Below are 20368 nucleotides of genomic sequence, written 5' to 3' on the forward strand. Positions count from 1 at the left end.
AGTGAGAATTTTTGTGAGAAATAGATGGCCAAAAAAGCCGATAAAAAAATGTCTGCCGTATTAATTAAGGCACTTCAAAAGCCGCTTTCAACTACACTTACATGGAGTCATACCTGTTAGATGTTTAGCAAATATCCTTAGTTATATTGTATCAACAATCATCAGTGAATAATTTGTTGTGATTTTATTAAATCAATATTTTTGATACATTTCTGTTGTATACTTATAACTTATAAATTGAAATCAGTTACCAGTATATTGGAATACTGCTTAATCCATGTTCACACAATTCCAACGTCTTTTTCCTTGATTTGTATTGAAATCGGAATAATTTTGAAAATATTTTGCATTCCCCAACGACTTCAATATAAGCGGTTTCCATAGTAAATACCTATACGATTTTGACGCCTTCCTTGCTTAGAACACGGAACTAGTACATGTGTGTACACAAAGTGAAGAGGTTGACAGTTGACTTGAGAACTCGCTTAATTTGAACACTCGGAAAACTCAAAGTTTTCTTGCGCCTCTTTAAGTTTGTATTAACCGAGTTAGACTGTATTATATATACTTACAGGGCTGGCAAGCTCTGGACGGTCTCCTCTGACTTTTATTTTACCCTTCACCAATTCTGATGGGAAGATGCGGATTTCATAATTTATTCTAAGTAACTTGGATGTTTCCACCCAAAGTCTGTAAAATAGAAAATATCTTTTTAACGAAATATATCATTACTGATAATAAAGTTCACTAGCATAATATAAGTCTGCATTTTTATTACAAGAAATTGGAGTCAGGCCAACATTATGTTACATAAAAAGGGTGCCGGTCGCAGATAATAGGCTTATTGAGGTGCCGTTACATATTTTAATTTACTTTCTGAAACAGACAAAAGTATTAGTCTTGCCTTTTTATGTCAACTTAGTAATGAAAATACCTGGTAGTGTGATGAAGAACTTTACATAACAGAAGCATCAATGAAACATTGGTTTAATTTGTGTACAGTGGACCCGCGGTAATCCGGACGCTGATAATCCGGAAATCTCACAATCCGGACGGAAATGTCAGGGAACGGATTTCCGTAACGTTATTTATACTCATTTGTCCGGAAATTCGGATTCCGAATCTGGAACTCCATTTTGGGAACAGAATGTAATTTTCTTTAATAAATTCCCGCAATAATCCGGACAATTTGTTGTCGCCACGTGCCTAGAAAATCCTAGGCCAGCTAGGATAGTTAGTGTGTGTTGTCTTAACGACGGCTGCCAGGTCATAGGCCTGAACACCTTTCACACGGGTACATGCAGTCATGTAACGGTTCATTGGTTTTCTATAGGAGACCAAACTTCAGTGTTGTAATTGAGATACGCAATATATTTTTAGCCACACGCTTTTAAACATGCAGTTTGAGCTTGGTTACGGGTACGTATACTGTCGATACCTTACTGGTTTCGCATGCAGAGTACATGTATATTGCTCTGAGTTTCGGATACAATAAAGGGAAATAATGCTCACAAAATTTATAAGTATTATAAATGTAAGTGAATCTTTTCGAATTTATTGTCTATGGTTCTATGGTATAAGATATAAAGGCAAATGCCATGTACACGTGTGTGACATTGTGCATGATGTTAGACGTAAACGGGTGCGTGGTTGTTACACACTTCTCTAAATCAGAAATCAAAGACTTGTGGAAATGGTCAATAAAAACACACAATATACAAATCTATATTAGTTCTTAAAATGTTCACAACTATTTGTTATCATAGTTTTTTATGTCAAGAACGTAGGTAATATTGATCCTTGGTTAGGCATTTTGAAACATAATTTGCCGTATGACAGATCAAGAGTGGGATACGTGGCTAAATGCATATATAGTACACAATTAACAATGGCTTTCGGTTTTGTATTTTGAAATAAGAAAAACGTTTATTTAATATTCTTAACGTAATAATATAAAATAACGCCCATAAAACATAACAAACAAAGTATTTATTATAATATACGTATATAAGATAAAAGTCTATCATTGATTACAAAGTAAAGGGGAGTAACTTGTACGTGACAATTTAATCGACTAAGAACATGGAATTCGGCAGTCCGGAAAACTCGTAATCTGGACGGTTTAGGCTGGGAATGAAGGTGTCCAGATTATCAAGGGTCCACTGTATTTCACGTTGCATAGATGCATCAGGGATTTACCAATAGCTTTTATTACCTGACTCTCTATTTAAGTGTATATTACGCATTTTTGACTGTTTTATTGTTAAATCCGTTTACACGACCAAAACATCGTAAAAATCAGCCAGGGTGTAACAGTCGACTGTTGCACCGTACTGTTACATGCGCGAAAAAGTATGCGCAGGCATTTCCCCCGTGCAGGACCCCAACTCAAGCGTTTTTCGGATCCAGATTGTTTGTTGTCGTCTGCGGAAAATGGCTGAACCCAACAGTGACAGCTGCAGATTTCAGGATATATCCGAACAGGATTTGGATTTATTGATGGAAAATAGGGACTCTCTAAGTACCAAGAATGTAATCAAGGGAGCTGTCAACATATTAACGAAATATTGCGAAGAGAAAGGCTTACCCGTGATAGATGAAACATGCAGCAATGCAGAATTGAACGGGTTTCTGTGCAAATTCTACGTCGCACTGAGAACGAAAGATGGCAATCTCTATACCAAAAAGTCATTTCTTTCCATAAGGTATGGGCTACAAAAACACTTTGAGAAGAAAGCACATGTTGACATTGTAAACCATCCTGACTTCAGCAGGTCATGTAAAATATTTGGATCGATGTTGGTCAAATTGAAGAAAGAAGGGAAGGCTCGTGTCATTCACAAACATCCGCTGACGGAACAGTATCTACACAAACTGTATGATTCTTTTGATATTGAAATGCCACGCGGCCTGCAGAACAAAGTTTTTGTAGATTTTATGCTATACTTTTGCAATCGCGGCCGGGAAAATATGAGAGAGCTGAAAAAATATGACTTCATTTTTGATGAGAACAACAGTTATATTGAGATGAGGGATATGGCAACGAAGAACCATAGAGGTGATGTGTATGATGGGGAGAGTCAGGGTGGACGGATTTACAAAACCACTGACACTAACTTATGTCCTTTCAATACTTTCCAAAAGTACCTTGAGGTTCTTAATCCTGAGCTAGAGGAGTTCTTTCAAAGACCAAAGGAAAAGGCGAAACCAGGAGAACCCTGGTATGACAAAATACCCTTAGGACAAAACACACTTGGGGACAAAATGAAAAAACTTTCCGTTTAGGCCGGGTTATCAAGGATCTACACAAATCATTATCTAAGAGCAACGTCAATCACATTACTGAATGGATTTGAAGCGCGTCATGTTATGACAGTAGCAGGCCACAAATTAGAAACAAGCATCCGGAGCTATGCCCGCACCAATAACGATGAGAGAAAGAAAATGGCTCTTACTATCTCTAAGGCAATTCAAGGTAACTTTTCTCTACAATATTAGCACCTCGTCCTCTGTTACTGACATTGAATAACAATTTTCTTCGCCTATTAAATTATTTAATTGTAGTTAATATTTAGTTAAAATTGATTTTTGCCAAACAAAATGCCTGTTCAGATACTAAAATTGTGTTCGTATCTCAAAACTGTTTCAGGTCCTCCACCAGACATGATGGAACAGGAAGGAAGTGATTTTGCTCATGACGAAAAGATGGCGGATACCAGTGTGGACCAGGAAAAAGTTGCCAACATGCAGTCGGACCTGGATTTGTCAAACATTGACTTTCTAGAATTAACGTCATGCCAGGAACAATTTGTTGACATGGAACTAAATAAAATGTGTTCTGAAATTTTCGATCAACGTGACCGTACTACTTTAAGTCCCAGCAATAATTGTAATCAAGCAAATATCAACCAATCAATGGGTTTTCTCCAAAGATCGAGTTATGGGGCTCCAGTTTATTACTTTAACAATTCAACGGTACAAATTCACCACCATAATTGAATATCATCTGTGTGACTTCATAACCCTATTTCAGGGGCTCTAATTTTTACTCCAGTTGACATTGACTTGTTTTTGTTAACAGTTTTGACACATATATTCACAAAATGTTTGTTACTTTTGATGTAATAAATATGAAATCATCCATAATTTGTTGCCTCACTTATCCTTCTTACTATAATTTGTTCAGTTTCTTAAATAGTGAGTCAGGTAATAAATCATTTGTTTCATTGGTACTGGGGGAACAGTCAAATCATTGCCCCTCGGTGGCAGAGAAGACCTAGGGAACTGTTGCCTAGGTCTTCCCTGCTACCTCGGGGCAATGATTTGACTGTTCCCCCAGTACCAATGAAACAATTGTATATTATTACTTACCACTTAAATGAACTAGAACTGTTGCCAGGGTGGATGACTAATACCCCCTGCTGCACAAATTTAGTAATAACTCCATTACATGTAATAGGGGATATTACAGAACCCTATGTAGTTTACTCTACTCCCTTTATGTCAGAGTTCTGTGTATCCTTTAACTTCGTTTTGGGGGTATAAAAATTGATGGATTTGGGGCCCATATATGTGCCCAAATCATACATAGTACTTTATCAGCAAAAATATGGTGTTGCCCTTATCAGAGAAGGCAACCTTAATGGGGAAATTACAGCTCAAGTATTGTCAAATAGTGGCAATAAGACAATTATGTACCTGGCCTGGTCTATACTAGATCTCTCAACAAACAGGTGGAACATGACATTATGCTTGGTATTGATTCGGATGCTGTTCACCAGAGCCATCATCCCACCTATAGTCTTTTTATCGGACATGATACAAACATGGATAGCATCAGTTAAGTTTACGTTCTTTTTCTGTTCCAAAGCTTCTTTTCTGTATATACCTAGAGAAAGATACTGTTTAAGATTTTGTTCTATCACACAACAATGCAACCATATTAAATTTACTCAGAAAATTTTGAAATTCAATTTCAATCCAGAAATTTAATGTTTTGTCACCCTATTACAGGTAAGCACCTTTTCTTTATCCAATTTTGAACAGTTTTAAGGTGTCATGGGTATTCAATACTGAAAATGACTGTTTTATAAAAAATAAGAGATCGCAGAGATATCTTGGCGCCCACTAAAGAATGATCTATGTCTGACATATGACAGAGGGATCTTTTCTCTGCTTTTTAAACTTTAACTATCAGAATCCAAGATGGTAGCCAATCGGCCATTTTGTTGACAAATCAGTCCCAAAATGCATTATGCACAACTAGAGCCAATGGGGAACCAACATATGGAATTTGAGACCAATCCCTTCAGTACTTTCTGAGAAATAGTGGTAACAAACTTTTCCTACCAAAATCCAAGATGGCGCATATCAGCCATCATGTTGACCAATCAGTCCTAAGATGCAATGAGCACCACTAGGGCCCTAGGGGAATCTACATATGAAATTTAAGACAGATCCCTTCAAAACTTTCTGAGAAATAGCGGTAACAAACTTCAATTGTCAAAATCCAAGATGGCTGCCTGGCGGCCATCTTGTTGGTTGATCAGTCCCAAAATGCAATATGCACAACTAGGGCCCTAGGTGGCCCTATATGTGAAATTTGAGAACGATCCCTTCAGCACTTTCTGATAAATAGCGGTAACAAGAAATGTTAACAGATGGAAGGACGGAAGGACAGATGGATGGACGGAAGGACCGATGACGGATGAAAAGCGATTTGAATAGCCCACCATCTGATGATGGTGGGTTAATTATATAAAAATAAACCTTTTTCGATTGAATCTTTCTGCCTGACAGTAGGGATAATCTGAGGAAGCCACAGATAGACCATGAAACCAAGCCATACAACTGCCGGTAGGATCATCGCTGTAACAAAAAGGAAGATATGTCACCAGCTAAATATGATATTGTTTACAAGTTATGTGGACATCACTTAATACTAAAACCTGTGTAATATGAAATGATATTCGAGTCCCTTGGGCACTATTTGTGTTATTTTAAACCCACATAATGCGAAGTGACAAAACCAAATAAGTTTTGATAATTGATGACTGCTATGTGTTGATAAGTGACTACAATTATGTATATAGAGTGGATAATCCATGCAGGGAATGAATAACTTACAATCAAAAAATAGTACATCACTGACCAAATCTCATATTGTTTCACTTTCTGTGTGTGCTGTACAAATCTTTACCCAGTACTTCCTACAAAACTTGCATGATACGAAATGATTTCAAGGGTTCCCAGGAATTTGTAATAACAGGGTTGGACTGTACTTACATGGCGGCTTGAGACACAAATTTTTCAATCAGAAATTTCAAGGGGCATATAAATATCAGTAAGTTTATTTACATTTATCATTATGAAGCTGATGTGTTGAACTACAGTGGTTTTTGAGCTATACCTATTAACATCCTGGTATAATCATCAGAGGACGTCACAGTGTCTGGGCAGTTGAAATCTGGCAATTGCCAATATTTCAAGATACCCAGTGACATTTATATGATATGATATATGTTGTATTATAGTGATACATTACCTATCTGTCGATTGAGTGTATTGTCATATCTTATAGTTTGTTGTATTAATGATAACATTTTTTCTGAAATTGGGTAGTGTTAAATGTCTGACCGAGTTATAGACATTGACACAGTTTTAATATATATAGAGAGAAAAATGTCTATAGAGCCAAATGCCCGCGTGGTCACAGCAAAGGTTGATTGTGTTGTGTTTGATGACTAAGTATTGGGTGGACTGTGTTCATTTTAATGTAGTTTAGTAGAGATTGCATGCGCAGCTTGAATAAATAATTCATATACATATTGTATGTAAAGTTGAAAAACTTCCTCAGTAAACTAGCAACGGAAATACAACAAGGTCCATGTGTTGCGTAAGATCGCATTCAAAGTCACAACCATAGAAGATTGCGAAATATTCAAATTTTTAAAATTCATAAGGAAATCATTCATGATACGTTAAAAGATAAATACCCAAAAGAGATTGTTAACAGAATTTTACATTTACTTTTTGTCTTAAACCTTAACTTCATAGCAGTTTGAGCTTGGCAATGGAGAATGTCACTGAGATAAACAATGTATGTAGCCACAGCTACATATTTTTTCCTAAAGTTCAAGTAGCAATGTTTGTTTAGTTTTATGTCCCATTAACAGCCTAGGTCATGTAATTATAAGGACGTCCCAGGTTTGGTAGTGGAGGAAAACTGGAGTACCCTGGTTAAAACCTACAACCAGTGGTCAGTACCTGGCAACTGCCCCACATGGGATTCGAACTCGCACCCCAGGTGGAGGGCTTGTGGCCATGGTAATATGTCGGCACATCTTAATCATATGTTACACTGATTGGTATTGGTTAGGTTTTTGAACTTATTTTTGAGCATTATGATGTCATAGTCATACATTCAGACCATTTTCGCAGGAAATTTTAAAAGTGTCATTGTCATTGGCCAAACTGAACTATTGAATAAGATATCAATGCAGCACAACTGAATTTGTTTTATTATAAAGGCAAGTAGAAGCACAGAAATCAATGCCTAATTAGTACCTTATTGAGTTATTCAAAACAAATTATAAGCATTATTCTCAATATCTTTTGTATTTATGAAGAATGTCCTTCTTTTTTTGTCTATGACTTAACAAAGCCAAAAGATATTGAGAATAATGCTTAAATACATAGTTTTCCTGGTTATGTATTCCAATGTCATGAATACAGCAAGACTAGAATGCAAACATATAATTGGTTTCTAGCAGTATTTCAATGCACTCAGTTAGTAATACAAAAAGAAACACATTAATCAGAAATCCATTGTCCGAATGGTTTTCTTACAATTCTTACGTTGTTGGAAATCCCATTCATATTTACCTCTAATCTAAACATCATTATGTGCATGTTTTTTTTTATTTGCAGCAGATGAAGAAATCATTCACAAATAGAGACCCTTCTGTAGATTGGCAAAGACATCTGTTTATACTGTTATTTTTTAATCCAAAAAGTGTGACAGACAGGATACCACCCTATGGGATACCCATCTCCTGTTTTTCTTTTTCTGAATAAGTTGAACCTGTTCGAACATTGAAATGTCTGTCAGATATAAAGTTTGCATTTTCTTTCACAGAACCCTGATAAGGCTAATAAGAGTACCTTGGGCCTTTTGGTTCTAGCCTGTTTGACCCCTGTGACCTTGAATGAAGGTCAAGGTCATTCATTTGAACAAACTTGGTAACCCTTCATCTAAGTCATTTAAATATTTTCGCCTATTTGACCCCTGTGACCTTGAATGTAGGTCAAGGTCATTCATTTAAAACAGTCATCTGAAAATTATAACAAGAGGGAGGGGGAGCCAAAGCCATCATTTATACAAAATCTGTTCACATTTCTCCAAAGATGTTTTTAACCAAAGGAGGTGTTGCATGGCCGTCCACGATCGATTTTTAATTTTTTGGTGCGAATACATCAATCGGCACATAAAACGTATCGGAACAGTACTTATTCCATGAATAGACTAATCATACGACTACAGCGCCACCTTTTGTAAGTTTTACGTCCGATTCCTACTTGTGCGCCTTTAATGTATCATATTTAGGCATACAAAACCAAAAGATAAATTATTTTGGTGTAATAACATAGCATTTCGTATTATCTTTTTTAACAATATACAATACTTCATCAGATCTGTTGGGGTTTTCTTGCAATTTCCAGTTTTGCTCTTAATTTTTCATGAAAATAGAGCATTTTCATTTCATTATTCTTTTTATTAATTCCTTAGCTTAAAATGACAAACCCCGAGTACCCTAAAATTTTAGCAATCAAAAATATCTTCATATATCATTTATTGACTCATGAAAATATTGTGCCGATGAATCACTGGATATGCCGACTTTTTGGCACTTTTGTACGTCTACCCCCTTTATTTCTTACCCAATATCAAAGTACTGAGAGTTAAAAATGTAATCTGAAAGCTGTCCTTCTCTCGGCTCTATCATGTATCAAAAGCCGCCTTAGCGACGTCATAGTTGAGTAAAACGTATCCCATGTAAGTTGGTGTACCAAAGTTTGGTCAAACTGACATGTATATTGACATTTGACCTACATCTAAATAAAAACTTGTTTTGCCTATATATCACAAAATGTTAATTTTAGGGTCATATATGGAACTATACAATGTGTTGTGTCATCAAGCAAAAATAGGTCAATATGACTAATATTTCCTACAGCAATCGTCAGAAGTATTTCCTATTTCTGTCTTCATGGGTTTATTTACTTATTACTAAGCAAATGTTCCGTTTAGCGAAACATATATCGATGTAACTTATATGTTGACCTTAAATATTTCTCAAAAGGATATACTGTTGTTTTGATGTCTATAACATGTCATGGATAACTAGGATTTCATTCGTAAGTCAAACAGCCCATGTCTGACTATTTTTCACACAATAAAACATGGTCAAACTATACAGTAATGAAAAAAGAATGCAGTGGATTGAAATTGTTCAACTTTTTTGGGGCACCAAATAATATATTGCACGCTAGGAACTCTTCAATTGACATTCTTGGTGTCTGATATATTTAAAATTGTAACCATGAAAGTAGGTCAAGTTAACAAATCATGCGGAATTTTACAGACCCATTACCTGAGTTCTTGAGGCCTTTCACATATTGAAAAGCTGCTTTTGTCAAGAAGTCGTTTATGTTTGCCAATTTTAACCCTGTGACCTTCAATTAACGTCAAGGTCATTCATTTGACAAACATCTTTGTAGCCCTTTATTTGAGAATACATTAGGTCTAACATGTTTCAATGCCTTTCAGTCATTGAAAAGAAGTTGTTTGAATGAAAAGTTTATGAACGACGGCGCACCAAGTACGATCACTTTAGGTCACCCTGACCTATCGGGCAAGATGATTTAGGAACATTTGCCCTTCATCCAAACATGTTACATGTACAATATCGGGTCTCTAGTCCTCTTAGTTATTCACAAGAAGTCGTTTAAAGATTTTAGTCTATTTGACTCATGTGACCATGAAGATAGTCCAAGGTCATTTATTTGAACAAACTCGGTAGTCGACTAGTCGTTTAAGCTATCATTCTACAGTCCCAATATAAGATTCCTATGCCTCTTAGTTATTCACAATAAGTCGTTTAAAGGTTATAGCCTAATTGACCCTTGTAATCTTAAATGAACTTGGTAGTCTTTCATGCCAGCATACTACAGGCCTTATATCAGGTATCTAGGTATCTTAGTTACTGACAAGAAATCGTTTAAAGATTTAGCCTTTTTGAATTATGTGACCTTGAATGAAAGTCAAGGTATTTCATTCCCGCAAACTTGGTGGTTCATCATTCCAGCATTCTTCATGCCTAATATCAGTTTCTTGGGCCTTTCGGATATTGAGAAGAAGTCGTTTCAATGAAAAGTTTATACGAACGACGAAATGCGAACAGCGCACAACAATGGACCAAGCATGGTGACTATAGGTCATCCTGACCCTTCGGGTAAGATGACCTTATGACATTAAAATGAACTAACGATGAAAACGCAGTCCTGCAGGTAGGGCATTAAAATTGTACCTACTGCCCCTAGTGCATGATCGTAAAAGACAACTAAATTTAGGATCGTATCATAGCATCTCTTCTTCCTAACTTAAATTATTTATACTTCCTAACGTCTCCCTTGACACCGCCTCACGTTTGGCCTTCGGTTGAGAGCTCGCCCCTGTGAGGTAGGCTCTGGGTTCTGTCACCTGGCCGAGACACACGTTACACCCTGCTTAGCGCCCAGCATTAAGGGAGTAGGACGACTGGTTCGCCTGTTGTCAGTATAATGTGACTGGGTGGGAATGTGTTGCCTATACCCATGCAAGGATTTCTAGAACAGTTCTAGAACTGCTCCAGAACGGTTCTGGAAAGAGTTCTAGAACTGTTCTAGAATTATTCTAAAGGAATTATAGAATCTTTCTACAACGTTAAATGAGACTTTTCTAGAACGATGCTCTAGAATTTTATCTAGAACAGTGTTCTCTAATCGTTCTAGAATAATGTTCTAGAACAATTCTTGAACTATTCTTGAATTGAAAACTGGAGGAGTTCTAGGACAGTTCTAGAACTGTTCTAGAATTATTCTAAAGGAATTCTACAATCGTTCTATAACGTTTTCTAGAACGATGCTCTAGAACTGTTCTAGACCAGTGTTCTAGAATTGTTCTAGAAATTGTTCAAGATTGTTCTAGAGTAATGTTCTAGAACAACTCTAGAAATATTCTGGAATTGAAAACTGGAGCAGTTCTAGAACATTTCTAGAATAGTTTCAGAACATTTCTGAAAAAGTCTCATTTAACATTGTAGAACCGTTCTGGAACATTTGTAGAACTGTTCTAGAACTTTTTAGAGCGTTTGTAGAATTTTCATTAGATAATCTAGAAAGCATGCACTTTCATGAAGGATGTTGGATGAGAAAAAAAACTTATAACTTGTAATCAGTACCTGGTAAACTTTTTGATGGTATTATTTCGCGATACTAAAGGTAAAATGAGACATAGCGCCTCGTCTGATGTCTGATTGACGCTAGCAAAAAAGGTACCAAATTTAGTCGCCTTTTACGATCATGCAATGGGTATAGCAGGTGCAATTCTAACACCCTACCTGAGACGATGGCAACATTGATGGTTCCCTTTAACAATGGGCAAAGACACATACTGTCATATCTATTACCTTAATGCTTATACAGTTTCTGGAATGCAAGATGGCATTGCGTATATGTTAAATAATAACTGTCAGTATTATATGTCCCACTGTTTCAAAACAGATAAGTAGAATTTCTGAAAATTATTATAAACATGAGTTTATGATGATAATTTCAAGGTTTGGTTGAAATACGCAACTCATCGTCACATTCTACTTTTACAGTAAAGTCGGTAATATTTGACAGTGTACTCTCAGTACTTTGATATTATGGAAAAAACAGGGGGTAGACGAAATAAACCTAAAAAAACGTGTCATATCCAGTGATTCATCTACTTGAGCTGTTTATGGTGAAACGATGATAACCTGAATATAATTTTAAACATCAAAATTTTAGGGTACTCGAACAGTGCCTTACTTATTCTGTTGCTTAAACGAAAAATTGAAAACTTCAAAAAGTCGTATTTTCTGTCAAATTTGATATTTACGTTCCATTTGTGATAAAATGATATTGGATACAGCCAAGTGTGACATGTCGTTAAAAAGGCAATTTTATGTGGTATTTTTAGTCATAAGAAAAGCGTGATTAAGTGTTTTTACTATGACTTATACCAGGTAAAAGGCCCAATAGGCTTTAAATTTACCAGTGTTAATGTAGGTGGCGCTGTAGTCCTAATAATGGTCCAATCGGGTTTTAAGTATTATAGACATATGTGTATTAATGCAATTAAGTAATTTAAATTCAAAAATCAAAAAATTATCGTGGGCGGATTTTCACCCTATATGCAACACCTCCTTTGGTCAAAATCCAATTTTTGAAGGAATTTTCCTCTATTTCCCCTCTTGAGCCCCGCCCCTCCAGCCCCTGGAGGGTCAATGTAACCATTTATACAAAATCTGTTCCCCTTGTGGATTCCAATAAAGATAATTTAGAACAAATCTGGTTGAAATTCTTTCAAAACTTTATGACTAGTTGCATTTTAAAGAATTACCAAAATGTTCCCTATTGGGCCCCACCTGTATTGCCAACTCACCTGATTTCCCCGGGTTGACCCGTTTTTTTAGACATTTTAGAATGCATAACCTGATTGACCCGGCGGGTCATCAAATAACCCGATTTTCAGCACTAGGACCAAAGTGTCAAAAAGCTCACAAAAATTACTACAGATCAAGCCATTAGCGCAATTTTAATTACATCTCAGGGCTTAAGACTCATATCAGGCCCTTGTATGATGCAGGTGGCTATGTTTATGTTAACACAAACCTTAATAAAGGTGTGAAATTGTAGCAATTACTCTATTCAGTCATGCATCACAATGTCCGTTATCGTTTTTAGCCAGAGCCAGCTAGCAAAATTGGACATGGCCAATTAATACTGTTCAAAATCAGAAATGATATCTTCAAAATTCTTCAGAAGCACAAACACTTGTGATTTCAGACAAAGATTTACTCACATGAATAAAACAAAGTCAACATGAACGGTGTCCTCTTGCAGCCAGTAGGCAGGCAAGCCAATCATAATGGCCGCCATTTTGTTTAGTCAAAGATAACAATGAAACCGGACACGTGTGGAACAAAAAATCTGGATTTTATTAAATATTATTTTAAAGATTTTTTAGTAAAATAATTTTATCAATTATCAGATATTAATTATATTATTACAAAAAAACATCATAAGTATTATTGAATAACAATATGAAAATAATAAATATATGCATATTTAAGGCTTTTAAAAAGTGTTAAAAATTACACTAAATTGTTGTTTCGCACATGACCCTTGTTTTGACCCTTTCACCCGTGATCACCTGATTTGACCTCATGCCCCACCCCTCAGGCCCCAGGCGGGTCAGAGTCACCATTTATACAAAATCTATTTCCCTTCCCCTAAAAATGTTTCTGGCCAAATTTGGTCAAAATCCAAAAAGAATCTTATGATTAGGCCACACCAATTTGAAACCTAGTTCTTCGGGATTTCCCACCCCTAAAATAGAAAAGTTAGAAGAAATTTTTTTTTACTGCCCCTATTTCAACCGCCCGAAAATTCGAAGAACGAAAGTCCAATTTTTCCTTTCCCGTTTCTGGTTTGTGCTTTAGATACGCCGAAATCGTCGAAAGATTTGTTCGATTCTATAAACGCAAATGACGAAAATGATCGATGTGGTTGATGTAAAATTACATGCGTCATAGATAATTCAATACTTAAAATCGCGAACCTATATTCTTTTCTGATTATTGACATCACATTAAATGTTTATTTTTTTTTACTTTGACTTCATATCATGCCAACAACATCAATACATAGAATTTATCTCCTTCCAACTTTAGAATGCTTTTGTATTGATTGCTTTGTTATCAAAGATGAAAGCAAGGTCACAGAAACTAAAATAAGAATTGATAAATATGATGCATAATAATATGAATTATGCATGGCATGGGAAGAGCGATCAGCTCTGCTTATTTATTTTAGTTTCTTTTTCATGTAGCTAGAAGACATAATTTAGAAATAAAAGGACGTACTTTTAAATATAGCAGTATATGATAAAATAATTGTCTAGCCTAAACTCAAAGATTCGGATTTCTCTGTGTCCATTCAAGGCCTGGAGTGCCGCGTACGCGAATCCTATGATTTTGCGCAATTTGTTGATGTGATGTGATATCACGATTCCTTGTGCTCATCTTCGCTTAGTAGATATTTTGACTGCATTCCATAGCTTTTAATTTTCAAAGTGTTATTATTATTATTTGAAAAATAATTTAAAAAACAAGTTTTTTAATTACTCCTGTTATGCATTTGCATTGGTTAAATATATATTTACTGGTGAGAGCAGTACTGGAGCATTACGCACAACCGGAACAGGTTAAACTGAAAGTACGAAATTTTTTTTAGTCATTCATGCATGCAGGTCATTGATCTCAATATGTAGACCACTTTTGCTTATGTGCATGTTACCGGAACAGAGCTTCCGTAATCGACGTGCAAAGCACATCGAAAGGGCTTTGCTAGTCTGCCAATACTCAAATAACTAGTCAGGATTATATCTACACTGTGATTTTTAATATTTAATATATTAACATTTGATTTTGTGTGTCTCTTAAATATTCTAATTATTACATTTGCATACTAGAAAATTTACATTTTAAAAAAGTGTTTTCATGTGCGCAAATGCACAGCTTTTGTTCTATTTGGTGTGGCAAATTTTACAGGTTCCCAATATTGTAAATCTTTAGATCTTTGCACATGAACTTGTACAACATTCTTCGGACAACAATTTAGTCTTTCAGACAATTCAATAGGACAGAGGCCAAAAATGCTATTTATATCTTTTCTTTTGACTCTCAAACCTAAAATGCTACAACCTGCATGTACATAAAACACAAATATAATGGATTTGGTCTTGTGTTTATGTTTTTATACATCATATTCTCATTTTTGATACCGCTCGTCCCATTTTATTTTGAAAATGAAAATTAAAAAAAAAAACAAAAAAAAAAACCCACCTTTTTTCCCAAAATCCTGAAGAACTATTTTTCAAATTGGTGTGGCCCTAGTAGCATTTTGAAGGAATTTCCCTCTATTTCCCCTCTTAGACCCCGCCCCTCAGGCCCCAGTGGGGGGGGGGGGGGGGGGGGGGGGGGGGGGGGTCAGTCACCATTTATAGAAAATCTGTTCCTTTCCCCCAACAAGAAGCCCATGGGCCTTAATGGTCATCTGACTCATGGCACAAAAAAAACAAAGTCACAGTATAAAGTATTGGTTAACGATTAATATAAACAATACAAGGAACTCCTTAGTTGAATATGTAAGTTTCTGAAATAGGTAAATGTCATTTGTTGAATAAACTTGGTAGCCCTTCATCCATATATGGTTGTAACCCATTCAAGGATTAATATAAGGAGGAGTCAGATTTTAAAGCCAAATTTCAGCAAAGCTCCCATTTTGAACCTCCGTCTTACTAATCCCATGGGTCTTACCTCGGTCCTTTATGAAATGTGATTGTCCTTACCTTAAGTTCCCCCTTCTGAATCAATCAAAACCCCTATAGACCAATTTTCATTGAGATCGGAGACTGAAAACAGGAAGTTGACCAGCAGCCATCTTAGAATACCAAAAACTTTACGAAAATGTTTGTATGTTGTTCAGCATCAATTAAAACCCCTATAAACCAATTTTCATTGAGATCGGAGACTGAAACCTTACTTAAAACAGGAAGTGGGCCAGCAGCCATCTTGGAATACCAAAATCTTTGCGAAAATGTTTGCATGTTGTTCAGCATCAATTAAAACCCCTATAGACCAATTTTCATTGAGATCGGAGACCGAAACCTGAAAACAGGAAGTGGGCCAGCTAAAATTAAGAAATTTTGCCTTTTTGGGGCCCCACCTCTCAGCCACTAAGGGTCGGACCAGACTCATTTATCTAAAATATTATTGTGTTTCCCCAATGATGTTTCACACCAAATATGGATAAAATTCATCTAAAGATGAAGGAGGAGTAGGATTTTAAAGCTAAAATTAAGAAAATTTCCCTATATAGGGCCCCACCCCTCAGCCTCTAGGGGTCGGACCAGGCTCATTTATAAAATGATTGTCCTTCCAAAATGATATTTCACACCAAATATGGATGAAATCCATCTAAGGATGAAGGAGGAGTAGGATTTTAAAACTAAATTTAAGAAAATTTGCCCTTTTGGGGCCCCACCCCTCAGCCCCTATGAGTCGGACCATGCTCATTTATATAAAGTATGATTGTCCTTCCCCAATGATGTTTTACAGCAAATATTATTGAAATCAATCCAAGGATGAAGGAGGAGTAGGATTTCAAAGCTAAAATTAAGAAAATTTGCCTTTTTTGGGCCCCACCCCTCAGCCCCTAAGGGTCGACGTCAGACCAGGCTCATTTATATACAAGAGGCCCATGGGCCTTTACGGTCATCTGACTCATGGCACAAAACAACAAAGTCACAGTATAAAGTAGTGGTTAACAATTAATATAAATAGTACAAGGAACTCCTTAGTTGAATATGTAAGTTTCTGAAATAGGTAAATGTCATTCAAGGATTAATATAAGGAGTCAGATTTTAAAGCCAAATTTCAGCTAAGCTCCCAGTTTGGACCTCCGCCGTACTATCCCCATGGGTCTTAGCCTGGTCCTTTATAAAATATGATTGTCCTCACCTAAAGTTCCCCCTTCTGAATCAATTAAAACCCCTTTAGACGAATTTTTCATTGAGATCTGAAATGAACCCCAACACAGGAAGTGGGCCAGCAGCCATCTTGAAATACAAAAATTTTTACGAAAATGTTTGCATGTTGTTCGGCATCAATTAAAACCCCTATAGACCAATTTTCATTAAGATCAGAGACTGAAACCTTAAAACAGGAAGTGGGCCAGCGGCCATCTTGGAATACAATAATCTTTACGAAAATGTTTGCACGTTGTTCGGCATCAATTAAAACCCCTATAGACCAATTTTCATTGAGATCAGAGAGTGAAACCTGAAAACAGGAAGTGGGCCAGCTAAAAGTAAGAAAATTTGCCCTTTTGGGGCCCCACCCCTCAGCCCCTAAAGGTCGGACCAGGCTCATTTATATAAAATATTATTGTCCTTCCCCAATGATGTTTAACACCAAATATAAATGAAATCCATCCAAGGATGAAGGAGGAGTAGGATTTTAAAGCTTAAAATAAGAAAGTTTGCCCTTTTGGGGCCCCATCCCTCAGCCCCTAGGGGTCGGACCAGGCTCATTTATATAAAACATGATTGTCCTTGCCCAATGATGTTTCACACTAAATATAAATGAAATCCATCCAAGGATGAAGGAGGAGTAGAATTTTAAAGCTTAAAATAAGATAGTTTGCCCTTTTGGGGCCCCACCCCTCAGCCCCTAGGGGTCAGACCTATCTCAAATATATAAAATATGAATGTCCTTACCTAATGATGTTTCACACTAAATATGGATGAAATCCATCAAAGGATGAAGGAGGAGTAGGAATTTAAAGCTAAAATAAGAAAATTTGCCCTTTTGGGGCCACACCCTCAGCCCCTAGGGGTCGGACCAGGCTCATTTATATAAAATATGATTTTCCTTCCCCAATGATGTTTCAAACCAAATATGGATGAAATCCATCCAAGGATGAAGGAGGAGTAGGATTTTAAAGCTAAAATTAAGAAAATTTGCCCTTTTGGGGCCTCGCCCCTCTGACCCTAGGGGTCGGACCAGGCTCATTTATATAAAATATGATTGTCCTTCCCTAATGAAGTTTCACACCAAATATGGATGAAATCCATCCAAGGATGAAGGAGGAGTAGGATTTTAAAGCTAAAATTAAGAAAATTTGCCCTTTTGGTGCCCCACCTCTCAGCCCCTAGGGGTCGGACCAGGCTCATTTATATAAAATATGATTGTCCTTCCCTAATGAAGTTTCACACCAAATATGGATGAAATCCATCCAAGGAGGAAGGAGGAGTAGGAATTTAAAGCTAAAATAAGAAAATTTGCCCTTTTGGAGCCCCGCCCCTCTGACCCTAGGGGTCGGACCAGGCTCATTTATATAAAATATGATTGTCCTTCCCTAATGAAGTTTCACACCAAATATGGATGAAATCCATCCAAGGATGAAGGAGGAGTAGGATTTTAAAGCTAAAATTAAGAAAATTTGCCCTTTTGAGGCCCTGCCCCTCTGACCCTAGGGGTCGGACCAAGCTCATTTATATAAAATATGATTGTCCTTCCCTAATAAAGTTTCACACCAAATATGGATGAAATCCATCAAAGGATGAAGGAGGAGTAGGATTTAAAAGCTTAAAATAAGAAAATTTGCCCTTTTGGTGCCCCACCTCTCAGCCCCTAGGGGTCGGACCAGGCTCATTTATATAAAATATGATTGTCCTTCCCCAATGATGTTTCAAACCAAATATGGATGAAATCCATCAAAGAATGAAGGAGGAGTAGGCTTTTGTATAAATAGTCTTACGCACGACGCACGGCGCACGGCGCGGACGGCGCACGGCGGACGGCGCACGGCGCACGACGACGGACGAAACGCGATGACAATAGGTCATCCTGACCTTCGGTCAGATGACCTAAAAATATGATTGTCTGTCCCCAATGATGTTTCACAGCAATTATGGATGAAATCCATCGAAGGATGAAGGAGGAGTAGGATTTTAAAGCTAAAATTAAGAAAATTTCCCCATATTGGGCCCCACCCCTCAGCCCCTAAGGGTCAGACCAGGCTCATTTATAAAAAATATGATTGTCCGTCCCCAATGTTGTTTCACACCAAATATGGATGAAATCCATCCAAGGATGAAGGAGGAGTAGGATTTTAAAGCTAAAATTAAGAAAATTTGCCTTTTTGGGGCCTCACCCCTCAGCCCCTAGGGGTCGGACCAGGCTTATTTATATAAAGTATGATTGTCACTCCCCAATGATGTTTCACAGCAAATATTATTGAAATCCATCCAAGGATGAAGGAGGAGTAGGATTTCAAAGCTAAAATTAAGAAAATTTGCCCGTATTAGGCCCCACCCCTCAGCACCTAAGGGTCAGACCAGGCTTATTTATATAAAGTATGATTGTATGTCCCCAATGATGTTTCACACCAAATATGGATGAAATCCATCCAAGGATGAAGTAGGAGAAGGATTTTAAAGCTAAAATTAAGAAAATATGCCTTTTTTGGGCCTCAGCCCCTAGGGGTCGGACCAAGCTTATTTATATACAAGAGGCCCAAAGGGCCTTAACGGTCATCTGACTACCTTGGCAATAGTAAAATTAATTATATATGGTGTCACTTTTTCAGGACCATGTCAGGATCATTTTCAATTTCTTTCAACAAATTTTATTTCAAACAAGAGGCCCAAGGGCCTTAAGGTTGTTGGCTCGGCCGATTTTGAATGCGCCCGCATCATAAACCAACATGAGTGTCGTATAATTTTTTCGCAAAATTAATCCCAAAATGTATTTTCAAGATGGAGGCTGTGGAGGCCATCTTGAATTTTAGATCGACCCAAAAAATAACAACACTTTGTCGGGACCATGTCAGGATCATCTCATGCAAGTTTCAGCCAAATCGCACCGGTAGAACTTGAGAAGAACTTCAAAATGTGTTTTCAAGATGGCGGATGTGGCAGCCATCTTGGATTTCGGATCGACCTGAAAAATAACAACACTTTGTCGGGACCATGTCAGGATCATTTCACGCAAGTTTCAGCCTAATCGAACCGGTAGAACTTGAGAAGAAGTTCAAAATGTGTTTTCAAGATGGCGGCTGTGGCGGCCATCTTGGATTTCGGATCAACACGAAAAATAACAACACTTTGTCAGGACCATGTCAGGATCATTTCATGCAAGTTTCAGCCAAATCGCACCGGTAGAACTTGAGAAGAAGTTCAAAATGTGTTTTCAAGATGGCGGCTGTGGTGGCCATCTTGAATTTTAGATTGACCCAAAAAATAACAACACTTTGTCGGGACCATGTCAGGATCATTTCACCCAAGTTTCAGCTAAATCGCACCGGTAGAACTTGAGAAGAAGTTCAAAATGTGTTTTCAAGATGGCGGCTGTGGCGGCCATCTTTGATTTCGGATCAACCCAAAAAATAACAACACTTTGTCGGGACCATGTCAGGATCATTTCATGCAAGTTTCAGCCAAATCGCACCG

At 37.0% G+C, this 20368-nt stretch overlaps 1 protein-coding gene across 1 annotated transcript in view; it reads right to left on the bottom strand.

Moving 5' to 3' along the window:
- LOC138309124 (glycosyltransferase 8 domain-containing protein 2-like) overlaps positions 1-20368 on the bottom strand; it is an 84370-nt gene that overhangs the window by 46614 nt on the left and 17388 nt on the right. The window contains exons 2-4 of the mRNA XM_069250277.1: positions 5770-5868; positions 4699-4888; positions 573-690 (exon numbers count right to left, since the gene is read on the bottom strand). Coding sequence (XP_069106378.1) covers positions 573-690; positions 4699-4888; positions 5770-5868 — 407 coding nt within the window. The remainder of the gene's footprint in view (positions 1-572; positions 691-4698; positions 4889-5769; positions 5869-20368) is intronic.

This window comes from Argopecten irradians, chromosome 1 (assembly GCF_041381155.1).
Source record: "Argopecten irradians isolate NY chromosome 1, Ai_NY, whole genome shotgun sequence".
NCBI classification, from domain to species: domain Eukaryota; kingdom Metazoa; phylum Mollusca; class Bivalvia; order Pectinida; family Pectinidae; genus Argopecten; species Argopecten irradians.